Source organism: Lagenorhynchus albirostris, chromosome 5, assembly GCF_949774975.1.
Source record: "Lagenorhynchus albirostris chromosome 5, mLagAlb1.1, whole genome shotgun sequence".
Lineage (NCBI taxonomy): Eukaryota > Metazoa > Chordata > Mammalia > Artiodactyla > Delphinidae > Lagenorhynchus > Lagenorhynchus albirostris.
Window position 1 is genome coordinate 143,986,616 of NC_083099.1, and position 21,571 is coordinate 144,008,186.

Genomic DNA, 21,571 nt, shown 5'->3' on the forward strand with positions numbered 1-21,571 from the left:
GGCCAGGGAGGGAGCGGGAGGAAGGGCCACGAGTGGGAAAGCACTGGGGCGTGGGCCAGAGTGGGGAAAGTGTCTTCACAGGAGGCCTGAAAGGAGGCCGGGGGTGCAGATGTGCGTGTGAGTGTGGCCGTGGCCGGTGAGGCTGTGCCCCAGGTCTGGGGGGAGTGGGCAGCGTGAGGCCTCACCTTGTGAGGCCTGTGGTTGGCCTGCGAGATCTCTCAAAGCAGTTCTGGCCAGAAGCCAGGCTCCTCGTGCCCTGGAAAAGTCCCCCGGGGAGGCCCCCCGTGCTGGGGGCCGTGAAGACCGGGGTTATTTGGTGAAGGGGCAACTGCCTTATGCTGGATGCACAGGTATGAGCCACAGGCCTGCAGCCAGGTGGACACCTGGCCAGCTTCAGACAGTCTCTGAGATGGGCCCCTCCACTGGGGGTGGGGAGGGAGGGAACGAGATGACCGATAAGATCCTCTTTCCTCTGTGGATTTCGTTCAGTTCATTGGGTGCCCAGGGACCAGGACAATTCATTTCCAAGAACTTAGGTGAGGCTATTATTAGGTGTGCCCTGCGGGACAGTGGGACTGATGACACTGCCATAGTGACAGAAGAGTCCAGTTTGGGCCCAAGAAGAGGCAGATGGACCAGTGATGGGGAGGTCCAAGGGCTCAGAGACCCACGCAAGCGGGGATGACTCACGGTCTGGGCTCCACGCAGATCCGCGGAGGGTGGACTGATCAGTGGGTGGTGGTGGGAAAGCTGGGCTTTGGTGGGGGGAGAAGCCAGGCCCGATTCCTCCCTGAACAGGACACAGGTCATCAACTCCAGGTGGGGTGGAAAGTGGGACTTCCATGTCAGAGGGAGAAGTTGAGGGCTCTCTTTGCAACCTGGGGTTAAGGAGGATTTCTCAACACTGCACACAAACCATCAGAAAGAAGCTGGTCCGTTTGCTCACATCAAAACAAGGATTTCCGCTCAATAAAGGACACCACGGGCCATGCTGTTGTCATGGGACAGAGCAGGAAGGGGGTTTGCCGTTCTTAAAACAGACGAGGGGTGAACACACAGAAGGAACAAGGCACCCAGGACACCAGCAAGGAAAACATAAGAACAATCCTTACCCCAAAGGCAGGCAACCTAAGAAAGAAACAACTCAAATATGATGAAATCTAAGTCAATATAGTCAGTGTAAATTAAACAGTGGCAAGGTATCACTTTTCTCCTATTACACTGGTTAAAAAAGGAAACAGGAAAAAATATAAAGATGGAGCACAGAAGCAACCTAAATGTCCATCGACAGGTGAGTGGATAAAAAAGCTGTGGTACGAAAAAATATACACAATGGAATACTACTCGGCCATAAAAAAGGATGAAATAATGCCATTTGCAGCAACATGGATGGACCTAGAGATTATTATACTAAGTGAAGTCAGTCACACAGAGAAAGACAAATATCATGTGATATCACCTATATGTGGAATCTAAAATATGACACCAATGAACTTATCTACAAAATGAAACAGACTCAGACATAGAGAACAGACTTGTGGTTGCCCCGGGGGAGGGGGTGGGGGAGGGAGGGATTGGCAGTTTGGGCTCAGCAGATGCAAACTAGTATATATAGAATGGATAAACACCAAGGTCCTACTGTAGAGCACAGGGAACCATATTCTATATCCTGTGATAAACTGTAATGGAGAATAACATGAAGAAGAATATATATATGTATATAACCGACTCACTTTGCTGTACAGCAGAAATTAACACATTGTAAATCAACTAGGCTCCAATTAAAAAAAAAACATGGAGCACAAAGGGGCAATTGGCCCGTCCCTGTTGTGTGTTTAAATCTGCTTTTCTTCACTTGCTTTAAAGGACGTCAAGGAACGTGGAGTGAGGCAGGGCTGCTGGGCTTCGAACGGGACCTGGGCTCTCTAGGCTGGAGCGTGAGATGTCCCTGGGATATCCAGAGCCTAGAAAGCCAAAGGCCACATAGTGACCAGGCCATGGAAGCTACAGGGGAGGCACCGAAAGAGCAGGACACCGGCAACGAGCAGTAGACGTAACACAGCCCCCTGGGCGGGCTCAGGCCGCACACACATCCACGCTTTCAAATCCACACACGTCCCCTCCCTCAGTCATCCTCCAGAGTCTGTGTTACCCCTGGGAATGCCTGGCATTGTCCAGCGGGCCAAGCAGAGTGTAGAGCGACAGCCGCTGCCTTTGCACCCAGCTCCCCCGGAACCCGCTGTTTCCCACGGCAGCCTCTGTGTTGACCTCTCGGAGGCTGGTCCCCCTTTCTTGGGGGGCTGTGGGAGGGGTTGGGGATATTGCCAGGCAGACAGGAGCTGCTCCCTGAATGGGATTGCCTCACAGGGACTGGGAGAGGGACTGCCCACCCCTCATGGTGCGGTCAGCCCTGCGCCGGGCCACTTTGTGGGTCAGTTTGTAACTTCCCCCCTGAATTTGTGAGAGCATCTGTGTCTGCCTGCAAGAGGGCAGCTGCCAGGGTTGCCAAGTAGGTCTCCTGAGTGAGATCCACGCGCTGGTAAACAGCTGACGTGACTTCACTTCACATAAACAGGGAACAGTGCGTCCAGGACGCCTTAGTCAGCTGACGCAGAGAAGTCCGCACGCGGAGCAGAACCAGTCCATCTCCAGGCCCAAGCTTGCCAGCTCCAAACCCGAACCTTCCTCAAATGTTCTCCATTGGGTCCAGCAACTGCATGGCCTCACCAGGCACATGGACATTCAGGAGGTGGAGATAGCGCGCGCGCCACGCGGGCGGCAGGGCTGGCATGGGGACGAGGGGGTTTGGACGGGATGCTCATCTGCCCGCAGGGTCCCGCCCACAGAGGCATCTCCACTGATCTGAAGAGCCTCCTCCCCGTCTTCTCCTACCAGGAGCCGAGGTGGGCGAGGCGAGGATGAGGGGGCAGCCCCGACTTCAGAGACCTTTGCAATAAAAACAATGCTCACTCCCGCTGGGCGCGATCATTCTTTGATCCAGCCAGCTTTCCATGTTCCCTTATCGCACGTCCTCCAGGCGAGTGAAAATGTGAACAGCCGTGATGAATCCGGTTGCGGTGGCCCCGGGCTGCAGAAAGTGGAAGTCCAAACACTGAGCACCCAGAGGCTCAGCTGCCCCCAAATCCTGCTGCACGTGAGTCCCCCCGATTCTACTGTCTTTAAAACTTGTGTATGAATCAGCAATTCTGGAATCAGAGTGAAAGGGGCCATGGAGATCAGCTCATTCAAAGCCAGGATGGTCCGCACGGAAAGGATGTGTGGGCGCAGCTGAAGAAGAGGAAGGTGTGTGGTCCTAAGTGCTTCCATGAGAAAAGAAAAAAGGTACCAAACCGACCGTCGAGGCTTCCACTGAAGAAACTTGGACAAGAAGAGCAAGTGGAACCCCCAGTGAGGAGAAGGGAGTAGAAGGGCAGAAATCAATGTGATTGAAACAAAAGAAAAATTCATTGAAACCAAAGCTGGTTCTTCAAGAAGATCAATAAAATTGATAAACTTCTAGCCAGACTGACAGGGAAAAACAAGAAGGAACAATGTATCAGTGTCAAGAACAAAAAATGAGATATCACTAAACATTTTTCAAAAATTAAAAGGAAGCAGAAATAGACTCAGGGACATAGAGAACAGACTTGTGGTTGCCAAAGCGGGGTGGGCAGGGTAGGGATGGATTGGGAATTTGGGATTAGCAGATGCAAACTGTTATATACAGGATGGATAAACAACAAGGTCCTACTGTACAGCACAGGAAACTATATTCAATATCCTGTGATAAATCATAATGGAAAAGAATATGAAAAAGAATGTATATATATGTGTATAACTGAATCACTTTGCTGAACAGCAGAAATTAACACAACATTGTAAATCAACTATACTTCAATAAAATCAATTTTTAAAAAAGAAATTAAAAGGATAACGCAGAGACTCTACAAACAACATTAGGCCTATATATTCAAAACCTTAGATGAAATGGACCAACTCCTTGATAGGCACAAACTGTAACCAAGCAGGACCCTGTGGGGCCTTCCTGGGACAGATCGCCCCCATGTCCTCCACCTGCCTCTCGTTGGTAGAAAAACTTTAGCCTCCTAGGCCTTCCCTGAGTTCCAAAGAATAAATTTAATCAGAGAAGTGAGAAGATGTAGAAAATTCAGTCAAGCAAGACAAAGTAATAATAGTTTAGTCATTAAACAAAGTCAAAGAACTTTAGTTCCTCCTCAAGGGCTGTAGGTAATATCCTGAGTCACACCACCGAGTTGTTTCACAGATACTGAAACCCCACCAGGTGGAGGAAGTTAACTGCATGCTGACCACAAGCATGTGGACTGCAGACTGGTTGGAACCAGTAGGCTGAAGATGCTGATTCCCGATTACCTCACCACCAACCAATCACGAGATGATCACATACCACAGCTCTTTCCCTCACCCTGTCTTTAGAAACCTTTCCTGAAAGCCTTTGGGGAGTTCAGGTCTTTTGAGCATTAGCCACCCGAACTCCTTCCTTGGCGCGTGCAGTAAACACCGCGCTTTCCTCCACCACAATTCGGCATCAGTAGATTGGCTTTACTGTACCTGCGCAAGCGGACCCAAGTTTGGTTCAGTAACGAAACTACCGAAACTCATGAAAGAAGAAACAGATAACTGGCATTTCCATATCTATTAAGAAAACTCCAGTTTCTTAGAAATTCCTACTAAGTATTTGAAGAAGACAAAATGCCAACTCTACACCATCTCTTGTAGAAAATGGAAAAGGAGCTTGCCAACTCCCATGATGAAAACCGTGTTATCAAAGCCAAAGATGTTACAGTGAAAGAGAACTACAGACCAATACCCTCATGAATACGGATATGAAAATCCTGAACAAGCTATTAGCTAATCAAATCCAGCAACATGCCAGAAAGACAATACATCACAACCAAGTGGGGTTTATCTAGCAACTCAAGACTTCTTCAGTATTCAAACATCAATCAATGTGGGTACACAGCACCTCTCTATACTAGTTTCCCAATTTCCTGTGAATCTGTAACTATTTCAAAATAAAACGTTTTAAAAAATCAGTTAATGTAATTCACCATGTTAACAGACTTACAAAGAAAACAATATGATCATCTCAGCAGATGCATAAAAAGCATTTCATGAAACCCCACATCCATTCATGATAAAATCTCTCAGCAACAGAAGAGAACGTTCAGCCTGAGAAAGCTAATCTGCAAAAAACTACAGCTACCTTGATCCTTAACAGTGGAAGACTGAAGGCGTTCCCCCAAGTTCAGGCATGTGTGAGTTGACATACATGCACCTCCTTGCTCTCTCCACCAGAGGGCATGGGGGAAGCGACACCCAGCGGCAGTGAGCACACTTAGCTCCAGGCCTTGGTTTCTAAATGCCACCATCCACTGCAAGGGACCTGGGCTCCTTGGAGAAGCACTTGACTCCAGGGATGCTGGAAGGGTCCAAGGGACAAATGAAAGAGCTCCAGTGGTCAAAATGTCAGAGAGGGGTCATGGTCCCAAACGTGAAGCAATTCGAACAAGAAAATAATGATAATATTGTAGTAGAACTCAATAAAATTAACATTCTTTAGTCCATAACAGGACAAATAAACATATTGGGGGGGGGAACAACTCTTCCTTAGAGAAGAATTTTAATTACTAATTGGAGATGGGCCGTAGAAGTAGAAAATCCCATTAGCACACGGTAGTCACCATGCTGTAGGCAGGATCCCCAGAGGGTGCGGAAACCACAGGGCACATGTTTCAGCAGAAGGAGGATATCTGCAAAGTCTCAAAGAATCTCCCCCAGATATTCATTAATTACAAAGGGAGAGATAGTCACATCTTCAGTGATTAGACATAACAACACCAAGTCACCCCAGCTTCACTGGACACATTAGTTCTGTGGATTCTTCCCCTAAATGTAACAGTCCAAGTCCAATCATAAGAAAATGTCAGACAAACCCAACTGGAGGGACAGCCCACAACACACCTGATCACTGCTCTTCAAAAGTGTCACAGTCACAGAGGACAAGGAAACTGTGAGCAATTGTCCCAGACTAGAGCCAACTAAGGAGATCTGACGAATGCACCGTGGGGTCCTGGAACAGAGGGAGGACACTCCTGGGAAGCTGGTGAACCCGAAGAGTCCGTCCTTAGTGAACAGTGACGTCCCAATGCTGGTTTCTAAGACCTGGTAATTGATCTACAGTTCTGTGCGACGTTATCACTAGAGAAACCTGGGAGACGGGCATACGTGAATTCTCTGTACTCCTTTTAGGATTATTCCATAAAATAAACTAAAAAAAAATCAGCCCATGAGCTCAAACCACGCCTGGACTGACAGAAATTTTGGGTGTGCTCCAAACCTGTCAGGCCACCTGCTGCCTGCACCCCGCCCTTCACTACTGTCCCTGAGAAAGAAGAAAGTCAACACCTGCTCAGCTTTTCCTTCCATCCCAGACTCTGGCCAAGTGTCAGCCTCAGAGCAGGGACAGCACTCATGAGGGGCTGAATTGTGTCGCAACGGGACGCTCCAGCCTCAGCCCCCAGCACCTGTGAATCTGACCTTATTTGGAAATAGGGTCTTTGCAGATACAATCAAGATAAAATGAGGTCTTGGGGGTGGCCCCTAATCCAACCTGATTGGTGTCCCTACGAAAGGGGGAACTTTGGACGCAGACAGGCACACACGGAAAAAGCCCTGTGAAGGTGAGGGTAGAGATCAGGGTGGCGCTTCCACAAGCCAAGAAGCCCCAAGAACTGTCAGAAAAGCCCCGGAAGCTAGGAGACAGCCTGGGGCAGGCTCTCCCCGACAGCCCTGGAAGGAAACAGCCCTCCGGCACCTTGACCTCAGACGTCGGACGTCCAGACTATGAGATACATTTCTGTTGTGTGAGCCGACCCATCTGCTGTGCTGTTACTGCTGCCTACAAAGCATGACTCACGTTATCTTTATTTAGAACCCAGATACACCTCCTCTCTAACCTTCCAACCACAGAGGCGCATGACCTCATTCAGCCAGCTGGGCGACCCCAGCAGCACTCACCCTGACCAGGGGCCAGGACCCAGTGCCCACAGACACCGGCCCCGACTTGCAACACCGCCTAAAATGGCAAGGTGACTTACACTCCACCCTGGGGTTTCTTTCTAGGACAAAAACGAGTAAAGGCGTCCCAAGCCAATTTCAAGAGTTTTGTGAGCTGAGCAATGACTCCTGGAACGACAAAGCTGCCGCTTGTTCTGTGGACCTGCTCTCAACAGCAACCAGGAAGGGAGGGTGTGGAGCCTCCCCAGGACAGCACACACACCCAGGAGGGGGTGAAGCCGACAGCCGAGCACATCACACACACACTCACACCCTCCTCCAGCCACCGCCCCCATCATGGCCGTGTCCACCCTGTCCGTCTGCTCCAGCGCCCTGAGCTATGGCAGCGGCTCTGCCTGCCCGGTTCCTGCACCGGCTCCTGCTGGCAGGTGGACGACTGCCCAGAGAGCTGCTGCGAGCCCCACTGCCGCACCCCCAGCGGCTGCGCCCCGGCCCCCTGCCTGACCCTCGTCTGCGCCCCAGTGAGCTGCGTATCCAGCCCCTGCTGCCAACCAGCCTGCACCGGCCCCTGCACGGCCTCGTGCCGCCAGCAGTCTAGCTGCCAGCCCCCCTGCCGCACCTGCTCCCCCTGCCAGCAGGCCTGCCGTGTGCCCGTCTGCTGCACACCTGTCTGCTGCACACCTGCGTGCTGCGAGCCCGTGTGTTGTGAGGCCGCCCCCTGCTCAGCCCCCTCGTGCTGCCAGCCCACCCCCTGCCCCTCGTCCTGCCGCAGACCCTCCTCCTCTGCGTACCTGCTCTGCCGCCCCGCCTGCTGCCCCACCTGCTGCATACCCGCCTCGGGCACGTCCCGCAGCTGACCGGCACGTCCCCCCAGGGCCTGCCAGGTGCTATGGGCCACCCCCACCTCTGCCATTGCCAGCCACCAGCCACCCTCAGGATTTAACCCAGCACGAGCTGTGGTCTACACCTCTACATGAATGTGAGCTGACCTAGGACCCCAACAAGCAGGGCTTAGCCCATCCGTAGCTCCAGATCAGGCCCAGATGAACCTGAAACAGCCCTCCCCTGTTACTGCGGGTCCCCAGGTTTCTCCTGAAAGCGATGGACACTGCTCTCTCCCCTAGTCTTTGGGGGTCTTGCTCTGCTCCGTCTCTGCCCCTCCTGCTGCTGTGTGGCCTCCGCTCCCCTCACGGGGTCTTGAGTTGAGTGGACAAACTCTCCGTCCTCCCCAGCTGGCTGTATGCGTCATTGCTTCCGGCCCCGGGGCTGATGTAAATAACTCCGGCCTCAGCAGCCTTGGAGCCAAGCCATGCCCTGGGAGCATCTCCAAGGGTGTTGAGCTTGGAGGCCCACCCCGTCGGCCCCAAGGCCCTCGACTCCTGCGTCTGTATCTCCGGGCAGCTCTGGGTGGCTGTGCTGTGTGTCTGAGATTGTGGTGGCCAACGCCGCCTGGCCCGCGGCCCCTTGGCGAGAGGGACCCTTGCCCCCGGCCTGGCTCTCCCTGGTCAGCCTGAGGACGCGCAGAAGGCGGGGCCCCACTGGCCCCTGGCCTCCTGGGACGCAGCTGGAGTGGAGCATTCCTGCTGACCACCAGCTGCGCCTGTCCCTCCAGCCCTCCTCGAACTGTGAGCTTTATTCAGTCTTCAAATGTCCCAACCTGCCTTGTCTGTGCCACATAGACTAGTGACGACGCCCCCTCCCCAGCCCCGGTCCCGGCTGGGTGGGGAAGAGGCCAGCAGGTAGGTGACTTCCAGGGCCCACACTCTGGGGCCTGAGGGTGACCCTTGGGGCTGGTCTGGATGGGGCCCCCATGTTTCCTGGAGCCCCAAGCTTCCCATGGCCAGCCCTCATTCCTAACCAGCCTTCCCCCCCCCCCCCTCCCCCCAGTGCCACCTCTAGCTCTTAACCCTACCCTGCTATTGACGTGACCCCTCCCTCCCTCCCAGGAGGACATGAAATCCAGCAAGACGTTCCCCAGAAGGAGGGGAGTCAACAGTGAATGCCCCTTAGAGCAGGTCTGAGAGATCACCTGACCCTCCGGTGGGCTCCCCTGGAGAACCGGGTCCAGACTCCCTGACTGGCTTCTCCAGTGCCACTATCCCCCAAACGGGGGTCCTCAGGGAATCTGTTGGTGGAAGTAGGGGCCTCCTGCAACTAGAACTGGGTGGTGGAAATGGGTACAGACAGACTAGCGCCCTACGGCCCTCCTCCTACATTCTGGGGCTGCAGAGGGAGGTGGGAGTCCTGAACCCAGCCTCCCCTGGGGCCCCGCCCCTCCCCACCACTCTCTAGGGGACCCTGCCCCTGCCTCCTGGGACCCTCGTATGGAGGAGAAGGTGTGAGAAATCAATTCCCCCAGCTATTACAGGGGCCAGAAAATTCACTGGGGCTCTGCCCACCAGGGCCTCTTCTATGCCTTTAGTAGCCAACCCCACCAGCACCCCCATCCCAGAGACCAGTGAACTGTGGTGCCCCAGCTTCCTGTACGCCTTGGCTCCTCTGCCAGCTAGTGAAACCCACAGGCCCCTTCTCAGAAGCACGAATTTAACTGCATAAAATATGATACTCCGGATTTCAGGGGGAGCCAATTATCATTACCAATTACAAAAAATAAAATAAAATAAACAATTGTAATGATGTAGTGAGGCGTGGGCTCTTTTATTAAGGCATTAACAAGGGGAGCAGCGGGCCTCAGGCGGATGGGGACAGAACGTTTGTGCATATTTCTGCGGGGCCGGAGGATGCCGGTGGCGCAGCTGGTGACAGTCCCGGGTGTGGCCAAAAGCAGGCACGTCCCTCACTGGGAGCTACTGCGTCGGGGTTAGTTATGGAGACGAAGGTGCAGCGCGTCCTGCCCAAGTGCACGGCCACTGAATTGCAGCCCCCGACCCTGGATGGAGCCAGCTGCGTCGGGGACAGAGCGCACGCGGACGGCGGCGGCGGCCAGTCGCCAACGACGGGTGACCCTTCCCTGGGGCGCCCCAAGCTCAGCGCTCGACACCCCCCCCCCGACGCGCGACACGCGGAGCGAGGCATCCCGGGGAGGGCCGTTCACCAGCGCAGGGGGCCCCGGAGCGCCCACCTGAGCTCCGTCCCCATGCGGCGGCACCCAAGCCCGGCCACCGCTGACCCCGAGAGCCCCAGCCCGGAGCCACCGTACCGCCCGCCTGCGCCACGTGGAGCTGCCGAGCCGCCGCGCCCGCGGCCTGGAAGAATTTCCCGTCTCCCTCGGTTACCCGCTGCAGCAACCGCGGAAAAGCGCGGGGCCAGAAAGACAACCGAATTTCACCACCTGGGTAGATGTCCTCCGGCTTCTTCCCAGCGGCGAGCGGGCGCGCACACGCAGTCACACTAATACTCACACGTGTTCACGCACCCGTGCACACTCACATATCCACGCGCGCGCGCGCACACACCCCGCCTTCCCCTCGTCGTAGGAAGACACCCACACCCGGTCCACGCGCTCCCCTAGGTCCCGCCAGGCCGGCAGGGGCGACAGCGAGGCCCGTGCTGTGGCCCCAACACCGCCCCGCCCAGAGGTGGGCAGCTCCCGCCTTCGGGGTCACCTCCCTTCCCCCTTCCGTCACCTGAGGCCCTACCGGGGGCGGAGGGAGCGCTCTCCGGGCTGCAAACCGACCGTGGGGTCACCGTGGAGGCGGGGTGGGCATCCTCCTTTTCCTCTCGCACCTCCCAGTGGCGGGTAAGTACCCCCTGGCAGTGCCAGAGATGCTCACTAGAGTGGATTCGCCGGAGACCCCCACAAAGTCCCCAAAGCACCATGCCCCGACCTGGGGGTGGGATGAAAAGTGAGCTCCCCACCCCGAGCCCCAGCCCCTCCGAGGACCGACACCCGCGGGAAGGAACCGGCTTTCAGGCTTTCTGCTCGGGGCTGGGGTTGGGGTCACGTGGGGGTGTTAGCGTGAGCATGGCTGCTGGGTGAGGAGGGGTCTGCGAGAGGCTCGGGGAGCCCCCAGCCCCCGGCCCGGACCCTCCTAAAGGCAGAGATGTGTGGTTGGGACGCCGAGGGTGACAGCCAGGGGCCACGTCCCCGTCGCTCCCCAGACTCTCAAGATGGGGAGACAAGTGGGTGCCCTCCCATCCCCACCCCACACAGACGTAGAGGTCCCTGTAAGCCCGGAGCTCAGAATCCACCCGGGGTGTGGGGGAGGAGGATTGCCGGGGGTGGGGGAGGGAGAGATGGGGGAGTCCGGCTGCAAACACAGCCCAGATCCCGAAGCGTGCGTTGGTGGCTTCCTAGACCTTATCCTGGAAAAAGACCTCCTGGAAATCTATGATTTACTCTTAAAAATCAAAACCAAAGAACCAGCATATAGTGTATGAGGTTGCATTATAAAAATGAATATTCTTGGGCTTCCCTGGTGGCGCAGTGGTTGAGAGTCCGCCTGCCGATGCAGGGGACGCGGGTTCGTGCCCCGGTCCGGGAGGATCCCACATGCCGCGGAGCGGCTGGGCCCGTGAGCCATGGCCGCTGAGCCTGCGCGTCCGGAGCCTGTGCTCCGCAACGGGAGAGGCCACAACAGTGAGAGGCCCGCGTACCGCAAAAAAAACAAACAAAAAAAGAATATTCTTGGTTTCCTAATTTGTGTGCAAACAACGCCCTGGTTTAACGGTTGAGAATTCTTTAAAAGGAAATGGCGTCAGGTGACAGCGTGTCTCCAGCTGGCAGCCACACTCCAGCCCTGCAAAACTGTCAAGCAGGTCAGGTGGGCCTTGCAGCCTCGGTCCCCACAGGACCCGCCCCTTGGCGGCCTCTCCTTCCTGTGGCCCACGCAGAGTGGCTCCAGGGGCCACCTGGGGTGTGGAGCTCAGATGAAGCTGGTGTTGAACAGGGCGCCGGCCTGGGGCTGGGGCGGCTGGGACGCAGCCTCGGGGGCCCCCAGCACTGAGGGCGGGGTGGGAAGCCACATGCACGTGGACAGAGGACAGCTGACTGGGGATCTAGCAGATTCCTGACTGCAAACTGCTCATCAGCTTCGCTCACGGCCCTGCTGGCGGCTGCTTGAGCCCAGAAGGGGGCGTCATGCCCACACAGGACTCCCAGGAACCGGCATGCAGGCCTCTCCAGGTGGCCAGGATTCCCCAACTCCCTGGGCAGCACTGCCCTTCCTGCAGCGTTTCCATTAACAGAGCCCAAAGGACAGGGTTGAAGAATTCCTGGGAGGCACCAGCAAGGGAGGAGAAGGGCTTCCTCCCCCCGCAACCCCACGCCCCTCAGCGGGCCACCTGCCTGCAGCCTTCACACCCCAACTAGCTTGTGTAATGCAGATCTGTGCCCCTCATTTCCTGGGCACTTCCTCTAGCTCCAGGGATGCACTCCACCCCAGACCCCAGGTGTGACCACCTGAGCGCCCCGGGGTCCCCCACACCTGCCGAGAGCCTTGCCCACGCACGGACCGGGCTGCAGTGTGACAGTGCGGGCGCAGCGCCTTCCCTGCAGGGGCGTCGAGCAGGTGAAGGAAGGAAGGGGGTGCTGAGGGTGCTACGTTCACCAGGTTCCCACGCCTCAGCACGGCCTTGAGCCCCGGCTGCGGAGCTGCCTCTGACTTTCCCGGGGTGACAGAGGACACTGTTCTGACACCCCACGGCAGGTCACCCCGCTCCAAGCGCCCACCCCCTGCACCCCGCCAGTGACCCAGCCTTGGGGTCCAGCTGCCCCCGCTACAGCTTCCACAGAACCCCTCCGCCTTGGCCTCCCGCCCACGTGGAGACAATGCTGGGTCGGGCCAGGCTGGGTCGGGGGTGGACGGCAGGCTCTCTGGCCACAGCGGCTGGTCACTCCCTGACCAAGAGCCCGGGTCTAGAATTCAGGCCACCAAGCTGTCCCCTGGCAGGACACCCCCAGCCACTTTCCTGGCACCACACACATCACGCCCCCCAGAGTCGTGGACTTTGTGTGGGAGCCGAAGGTCTTCCACTCCTGGCTCAGCCTCTGTCCCGGGGCAGCCGGCCTGGCTTGCGGGAGCAGCGGAGGGGTCCAAGTATCAGAAGACCCAGGCTGGCTCTGGGGTCAGCGAGGCCCCAGGATCCTGCCTGCCACAGTCACCCCAGGAGAAGCCGCCCCACACACCCGCTGCGCCCCCGGCCTCTCTGCTGCAGACCCTCTTCACCCTCCCGCCCTGAGGCTGGCCCAGCAGCTGCGGCTGGTTTCCCAGCCTGCGCCTCCCACCTGCCCCCCGCAGCCTCTTCGTGCTGACAGCCTGCCAGGGTCAGCTGAGGCTCTCTGAGACTTGACCCGTTCGCAGATGCCCCTGTGCAGAAGGGCCTGCCCCAGGCCCCAGCCCTTATCAGAGGGTCTGCACCAGACCCGGGGCAGAGATGTAACCTCAACTTCCTCAGCGGCAAAACTGTCCCCACCACTTCCCGTAGGGGGCTGCTGTCTCATGGTCACAGACTCGGACGGGCTTGGGGAAGGGGGACAGGACTTCAAAACCCGAGGTCGTCACAGCCAAGGTCCAGACACTTCACACACAGCATCACAGACCCAGGAGCAGGGCTAAGGGAGAGTGAAATCCAAACCCGCACAAACCCTGCGGTGTAACCTCCTGTGCTTTTCAAAACCAAATGCGATCCAAGTGACCTGTAACTATTTGAGTCCTGACTAGCCTTATCGAGTGTCCTGGGAGCTTCCAAATTTAGTTCAATATTTACTTGGCTTTTATCTTTTCCCCCTGGTTGTCGGTATTGATAACTGGGTCATCTTTTAACTATTTGCAACATACCTTCGGGGGAGAGGGGGCAGGCTTTATAAATAACCTTTATTATTACTCTGCAAGTTGATTCTCGTCCCAGTGCTGAAGGGAACGTGAAGATACACGTCTGTGACTCACCCCACCTGGGAGACACTGAGTGCTCAGGACGACGCAGGTCGGGTGCTGCGCCCCAGACCCCGTGTGCGGGTCTGTCCTCCACGCTCAAAGCCGGGTGGGGGCGGCAGTGTTTCAGGGCTACCGGTGGCCTTGGCTTCTGTGTGGCTTGCACATCACGCATCCCAAGGCTGTGACCGCAGCAGGTGCAGGGGCCTTGGGGGCCCTGGTGTTCCTTCCCAGCACACATCCGGGGGCTGCTCCCCTCCGCCCGCACGGCCTGGCTGTTCCCTGGGGGGCTGGGGATTTTTAGGGAGCCCCCCTTCCGGTGTGAACACAGGTCAGCGTTCCAAACTTGGGTCACCATGGTCCATCTCCTGATCACATCGTTGGGAACCAAGTGCCGTCAGAGCAAAGGGCCATAACACGCGGGGACCCGGGAGGATTCCCGGAGCCCAGAATGAGAGATTTGCAAATTAAAAAGTGCAAAGGCGGGGGCCACGCACAAAGCCGTCTCAGCGCCACCACCCTCGGCGAGGCCCGCACGCGCATCGCTCACTCCCATCCCCGAGCTCAGCTTCTAGCTTCCGGTCTCATTTCCCCTTTACTCTGTTTGTCAGCGTTAGGTCGGATAAATAAAGTCTCTTGGTAGAAACTGCAGAGAGACATGATGTCGTGGTCACTGGCGGGTCAACTCGGCCTTTCTAAGGAGAAGGGGATGGGATCTCCCCTCCGACTCCGCTCTCCGCTGGAGGGGGTCTGCGTGCCTGGGGCCGGCCCCACGTGCCCCTCTTCTCGCGGGACACGACTGCCCAGCCCCAGCGGCGGGTCTGCACTGTGCCAAGTGCAGCCCTGGCTTCTCTGTCCACGGCGGGCGAGTGACCCGCCAGCCGCTGGACCTCATTCCTCCGGCAGGTGTAAGGCCTTCCTGGAGGCCCAGCAGGTAAGTACTGTGAAGGGCCTGGGATGGGGGAGGGTAACCCTTTGCAAGGAGTCCCCACCCTGTTGGCATTCCTCTCCTGAGCGCCCTGCTGCCCCCTTTAACCTTCTGTCCCTCCTCCTGGTCCAGCTGCCGCTGCTCCCGTGGCCACTCAGCACCGTGACCTGGACTCGGCCTGAGAAAGTGGCACCGCACGCCTGGCGCCCCTCCCGGCCCCCGCGCGTGCTCCGCCCCGTGCCCCCCACTTACCCGTGCAGGGCTCCCATCTCCCGGCGCCTCGGCCCGGGGTCGCCAGTGCCAGGAGCACGACGCACAGAGTCAGCAGGACAGACATGAGGGGCCCGGCTCCCAAGCTCCATCCAGGGGCTCCACACACGCCCGCACCGGGAGGCACCCGCTCCTCGCACGCCTGGCTCAGCCCTTCCAGGGCGGCCTCGCCCCGGCGGTCACTGCGGTGGCCACATCCCCCGGGCCTGCGCAGGGTCAGCGGCGCCCGGTGGGGACGGGACTCAGGTGGTGCTGGCAGGTCGGGCTGCAGCCTCACTCTATCTCACTTACACCTGGGCTGTGGTCCTGCCCTGCAGGTGACAGCTGATAACATCTCGGCGGGGCCGAGATTAGTCATTGGCAAAGTGCATTTTTCCCAAAGGAAAGATAGAAATAGATCATCGGGAGAGCTGAGAGCAAACCAGAAAACTCCCGCTGGTGTTCCCTGGGTGCAGACCCCGCGCCCACCGCGGGCAGAGGACGGGAGCTCCGGCCACCCGCCGGGAGGAGGGAGCAGAGCCGGTGGTCGGTCCTGAGCTGGCCGTGGTCCCCACGCGGCCGCCCAGGGCTTTTATCTGGTGCCCAGCCCTCCCCAGGGCGTGTGGGTTTGTCCACCGCTGGGTTTCAGGAATTTCCCTCGGGAGGGAAGTCAGTCCTTCAGGGCAACAGCTAATGAGGAGACAGGAGCGTTCGGGGAGAGGCGTGGCCGCGAGGCGGGTGGTTCGTTTCCTTGGCGACCGGCCACTGGGCTCTGGCCTCCCCAAACCGCGGTCCACGTGCAACGCTGCTCCAGGCCGGGCAGTTACTAAGTGTGATTATTCTTTTTTAAAACCCCTCCGCTGAGTGTGCAAGGACAGACCAGGGAGAGGGGACAGGGAGAGAACTCACAGGCCCCCAAAGGGCACCCTTTCCTCGTTTCAGAGGCAGCGTTATGGTTGTGAACCCCAAGCTGTCCCCGGGAAGCCCAGCTCCAAGGTGTGGGCAGAGGCCGGTCTGACACAGAAGGGGCTTGGGGAGGACACAGACCCTGGGGTTAGGGCTTGGGGGGAGGGGGAGGGACAGGGAGGGAGAGACAGAGACAGGAGACAGAGAGAAGGGGGCTGTAGGCACGGAAAGCATATGTGAAAGGCTCTTCCCGTGAAACAGCCGCTGTGACTCCAGAGATTCTTGCTGTCTGTCTCTCCGTCTGTCTGTCCACACGCAGGTGTTTTACATCCTAGTCAGAGGGTCTCTTTTTCTGGGGTCACATGAAGAAACTCTGTGACCCCCCCACTTACACCTGCCCCCTCAGAGCACCAGGGATCCCTGGGGGGGGCCTCCCTCACCCCTGCCCCAGGGCCCCTGCCCACCCGGGTCCGGCCAGACCCACAGGGTAGGGAAGGAGACTCTGACCCCGCAGGACCCCAGGAGCTGTGAGATGCTCACACACGGTACAGATACGGGCACCGTTTGATGAGAGGAAGGACGTAGTCCCCCCAGAGAGGGAAGGCCTGGTCTTTGGAGAAGGGACAGGAATTTAAATTGAACAAATTGAGCTCTTCTCTTTTCTTTCGCAATTGATGAGAACTTCGGGGTCACGGTGGCCCTGGGTGGGGCAGGGCAGGTCAGAAGGACAGGTGACTTCCCACAGGATGGGCAGGTGGCCCCTCGGGCAGGGCCACCAACCCAGGCAGCGTCCCTGTGACTCCTGCTGACCTCGCCACATGACTGATAACCTCTGACCCCCAAGTCTCTTGCTGACCTTTAACTGGTTGATAAAAATAAAATCATGTATTGTTTTTTAACAACCAGATTTGAAAAATCAAAATTATGTTACCTGGAACCCTTCCAAAAAGGTTTTCCTTCTAGTACATTTGACCCAGTAATACTAGTCAGACTCCTGAGGGTCAACAAGGGTCTTTAGTGAAAATTTATTCGTTTTTAAAGCTACAGAAATATGTGCCCGAACGCAGAGAAAAGCTCAGAATCCCCTTCTCTAGACTGGTTCCCGTGTGACCTTGGACAAGTCACATGAATGCTCTGAATTGTTTCCACATCTGTAGAACGTGCCTCTTAAGCCCTGCACGGCAGGGACGTCCTGTGAGCTACGTGCTGGGTTTAGTTTACATGAAGCAGCATTTCTGCAAACGCGTCCCAGTCACACGGCTCTGAGGGACTCAGCCAGGGTAGAGGGATTCCACGTCCCTCCCCGGGGACACACAAGCGCCCAGGAGTGGAAGTCTCTGAGCCTTTGGCAACAAAGAAAGCTGCTTACAGCTTTCTATCCCAGTTTTCCCCAGGCTCATCTGCCGTGGAAATCGCTTTTCCCCACATCACAGGCACGAACGTCACAGAGATGCGTCCCCGGAACCCACTAAGACAAATGCGTGTGAGAAGAACAGAGCACGACCCTGCCCCTGTCTGTGTGGCTGTTCAGAAGCTGCGCGAACTTTTCACAGATGGGATTTCCCTCTTGGGAAGTCCCGGGAAGAGCAAGCCGGAATGCCAGCGCATCCTGGGCCGGCTACCTGCCTCCGAATGAAAGCATAGGAAACCTCCCGAGAAGGTCCCCGAACACATGCTGCCTAACTGGTGCTGCCTGCCCCTCTCCACCGTGTGTCCACTTCTCTGGAGCTGTTCAGCCCGGAAGAGAGGCTTGTATGCCAGCCAGGGCTGATGCTTCCTCCAGGAAAACGGGGAGAAGTGACAGGTAAGGGAGAAATTTGAAATGGTAACTTTAGGTTAGAAAAACATAATCCCCTGGTCTTTCTATTAAACTAACCTGTCACTTCTGCAGACTGTGGAACCTCAGTGGTTTTTAGTCATTTAAAGGCACAATCCCCTGGTCTTTCTATTAAACTAACCTGTCACTTCTGCAGACTGTGGAACCTCAGTGGTTTTTAGTCATTTAAAGGCACAAACACTCCTCTGAAATCTGCCATAATTTGGTATTTAATGACCATTGTTCTAAGGATGTTTGGAAATGTCTCTGGGGAACAGAAGAGAACACTTGGCATGTGACCGTGAGTCTCGATGGACTTGGGAGGACCCGGCAAGCTTGGACAGTGAGGACAGCCGACCCCAGGCTAACTGCTCCTGGGCCAGGGCCCCTCCCAGGGCTGGGCTCCCACCTGGCACCCAGCTGTGCTCGCTGACTCACCTGACGAGGAGCACATGACACCCACTGTCTGCAGGAAATGCAGGCTAGAATTCCATTTTGAAAGTGATCTAATAAGGGAAGTCTCATTAGGTTATTGAGTAAGAGAATAGAGCTTGCTTTTCTTATCACAAGAAGCTTCTGTAGATAACTAGGGCTAGTAACCCTCTGTCTGCTAAGGGGTTACTGCAGATATTTTCTCCCTGTCACTTCTTTTATGATGCTTTGGTTTAAATGCTTTTTTTTTGATACCTTTTGATGCTTTTGTCTTTTGCCAGGTACTTAAATTCTTTATTTAATCAGCAACAGTTTCCTTAAGGCTTGTGGGTCTTGAAGGACTTTCGAATTTTCTGCTGTTGTATTTGTGTAACTCTCTATCCTTCTGGAGTGTGGTCTTGCATATTTGGAATGCAGTGAGTTGAACTCTATTTCCAGAAAGCTGCTATGCACACGCAATGTATTAAATACGTCTCCTTTCCCACCACCTTGAAATGTCACATTTATGGTGGATTCCGCGCCTACGTGTACTTGGATCCATTCCACTAATCTCTGTTCTACTAACCTCTGTCTCTTTTCTTTCCCGACAACAGCATTTATAATAAGTGTTCATACAGACAGATAAAGGATATAAGCACTAGTTTTCACTTTTCAAAAATGTATTAGCAATTCTCATGTATTGTCCCATATGACCTTAAAAACGACTGGTTCTCATCTCTGCCTTTCAAATGAAATTTGAACAAATGAACAAAAAGCATTACAGGAATACCTATTGGAATGGCAATAAGTTTATAGATTAATCTCAGAATACTGGATATTTTTATGATATGAAGTCTTCCCACTCAGGGATATGTGTATCTCTCTGTTTATTCCAACCTTGAATTAAATTCATCAAAAAAATTATAGTTTTGACTATAGAGATCCTGTACTTTTTCTATAAAGTCATTCCTGTAAATATCCTATAAATTTATTTGTGATTTTATCATCATCATGAACATAATCCCCCCATTTCCACTTGTCGCTGGCTATTGCTAGTATAAAGAAAATTGGGGGAATTCCCCGGCCGTCCAGTGGTTAGGACTCTGTGCTTTCACTGCCGAGGGCCCAGGTTTGATCCCTGGTCGGGGAACTAAGATCCCACAAGCTGCGTGGGACACAGCCAAAACAATTAATTAAAAAAAAGAAAAGAAAACTGGTTCACTTTTGTACAGTTATCTTTTATCTAACAACTTTAAATTTACTAAGTGATTTTAGAATCTCTCGTTTTTCTAGACAAACATTGTCTACAAATAAAAATAATGTTGGCCCTTCTGTTTTAATATGTGTGTCAGCCTGTCTTCTTATTTTATGGCATGAACTCGAGCCTTCAGAACAATGGGAGGGCCTCCCTGGTGGCGCGGTGCTTGAGAGTCCGCCTGCCGATGCAGGGGACGCGGGTTCGTGCCCCGGTCCGGGAAGATCCCACATGCCGCGGAGCGGCTGCGCCGGTGAGCCATGGCCGCTGAGCCTGCGCGTCCGGAGCCTGTGCTCCACAACGGGAGGGGCCACAGCAGTGAGAGGCCCGCGTACCGCAAAAACAAACAAACAAACAAAAAACACAATGTTGGAAACAGTGACAATGACGAGCTTTTCTCATTCCTGAGTTCAGTGGGAATCACAGTAGAGTTTGGAAGCACTATCATATTAAAGGATTTTTTCTCTTTTCCTCTTTTCCTTAGAGGAGGAAGGGCTGCTGCCGTTTCTCAAATGCTTCTGCACCTCGATTGATATGATTTCACATATTGTCTATTGAATTTGTCAATGGAATTAATCACAAGATCTCTTCCTAATGCTGAACCATCCTTACATTCCTGGGGTCAGCACACGGGGTCGTGGTGCATCCTTCTTCTAACACACTGCCGAGTCCACCCAGCGTTGCCCTTGGAATGCGTGCTTTCACACTCACATCCTTCTCTTCTCCTCGCTCTCTTCCCAGACAGGCCCCTGGGGCTCAGTCTTACCCCCGGACGCAGGGGACACAGCCTGTACCTCTGTGCTGAGCATCGGGCCGTATCTGCAGCTACTCGCCTGACATCCCCCACCCGCCGGCATCTCAAAGGCACTGTCCCAATGCTCCCCGCTCAGAGCAGACCCCGTCCTGGGTGCAGGCTAGAAACCCAGGACTCATCCTTGGCACCTCCCCCAGGAAGTCCCATTGAGTTTACCCCCAAATACTCCTGCCTCCTGCCCCCCGCACTCCTGGTCCAGCCACCCCCGTCCCACACTGCCTCTGCTCAGCCATCTCCCACGCCCTCTGGGCCTCCTGCACCTGCCCGTAGCCACCTCCACAGACTCCAGACCTGGCCTGGCTGGTCTCCCTTCAGTGGCTCCCAGAATAAAGACAACATCCAGGGTGTGGCCTGGGGGCCGGCCCTGCCTGCCCCCCAGCTGCAGTCTCACCTGTCCACACACACGCCACGTCCAGGCTGTGCCTCTTCCTGCCCTGGGCTGTCCCAGGTGGGGCGGCTCCCCAGCACCCTCCACCTCCCTGGCCTGATTAACTCCTGCGGGGAAGCCTCCTGCAGGAGCTCCCTTGTTCAGGTGACCCTTTGAATAATGTCTGAAGCCCCGGCGCCCAGGCCACACCTTGTAGGCCTCAGCCTTGTATCCTGGCATTCAAAAACGTGTCGTCAATGGGTGAACTTACTATCTTGACCGTGGGGTGATGCTAAGGTTCTCCCAGCTTTATAAAACTAACCAGGGGGCTTTCCAGGCTTTCCCATGGTCTAGAATCCTTTGACTATGGTAAGAATTTGTTTTCTGGTGATAAACTGGGCCTCATTTGTGAAAATGTTTGAGGCTTCTTCTTCTTGCAACATTTTAAAAAACTTTTCAAGTCTACAGAAAAGTTGACGAAAAATGTGCTCTAATGCAACAGTTGTTAACACTCTGTCATATTTGCTTCTCTCTTATGCCTATATGTGCCTATAGAAACTCTTTTTTTCTGTTGAACCATTTGGACATAAATTGTTAACATGACCTTCACCCCAGATATTTCTGCATGTGTTTCCTAAGATAAGGTCACACTCCAATGTTTCTACAATAAGATTATCGTACCTAAGAAAAATACCATTAATCCAATGATGACCATAGTTAAGTTCCAGACTGGGACTCTTTCAATGATGCATGTTTCAAACAAACTCACAATTTCTTTTATGTTTAGTTGTTGACTCTTTATACTTCATGAGTTAATATCGATGACTTATTTGACGAGCGATCAGCGAAGCAGCCTGCGAGCTGAGTGTCGTGCAGGCCAGCGCGCACGAGGAATCTGCTGCAGCCCCAGAAGCATCGAGACAGATCTCTGGG

At 55.2% G+C, this 21,571-nt stretch overlaps 2 protein-coding genes across 2 annotated transcripts in view; one reads left to right on the forward strand and one right to left on the reverse strand.

Annotated features, from left to right (window-relative positions):
* The window catches only part of TSPEAR (thrombospondin type laminin G domain and EAR repeats), a 59,321-nt gene extending 43,950 nt beyond the window's left edge, over nucleotides 1–15,371 (reverse strand). The window contains exon 1 of the mRNA XM_060149477.1: nucleotides 15,073–15,371. Coding sequence (XP_060005460.1) covers nucleotides 15,073–15,157 — 85 coding nt within the window. The 5' untranslated portion in view covers nucleotides 15,158–15,371. The remainder of the gene's footprint in view (nucleotides 1–15,072) is intronic.
* On the forward strand, nucleotides 7,396–7,916 carry LOC132520786 (keratin-associated protein 10-8-like). Its single transcript, XM_060149488.1, is given in 2 exon segments — nucleotides 7,396–7,441; nucleotides 7,444–7,916. Coding segments are annotated over 2 exon segments (519 nt in total).
* Nucleotides 15,372–21,571: the final 6,200 nt, after the last annotated feature.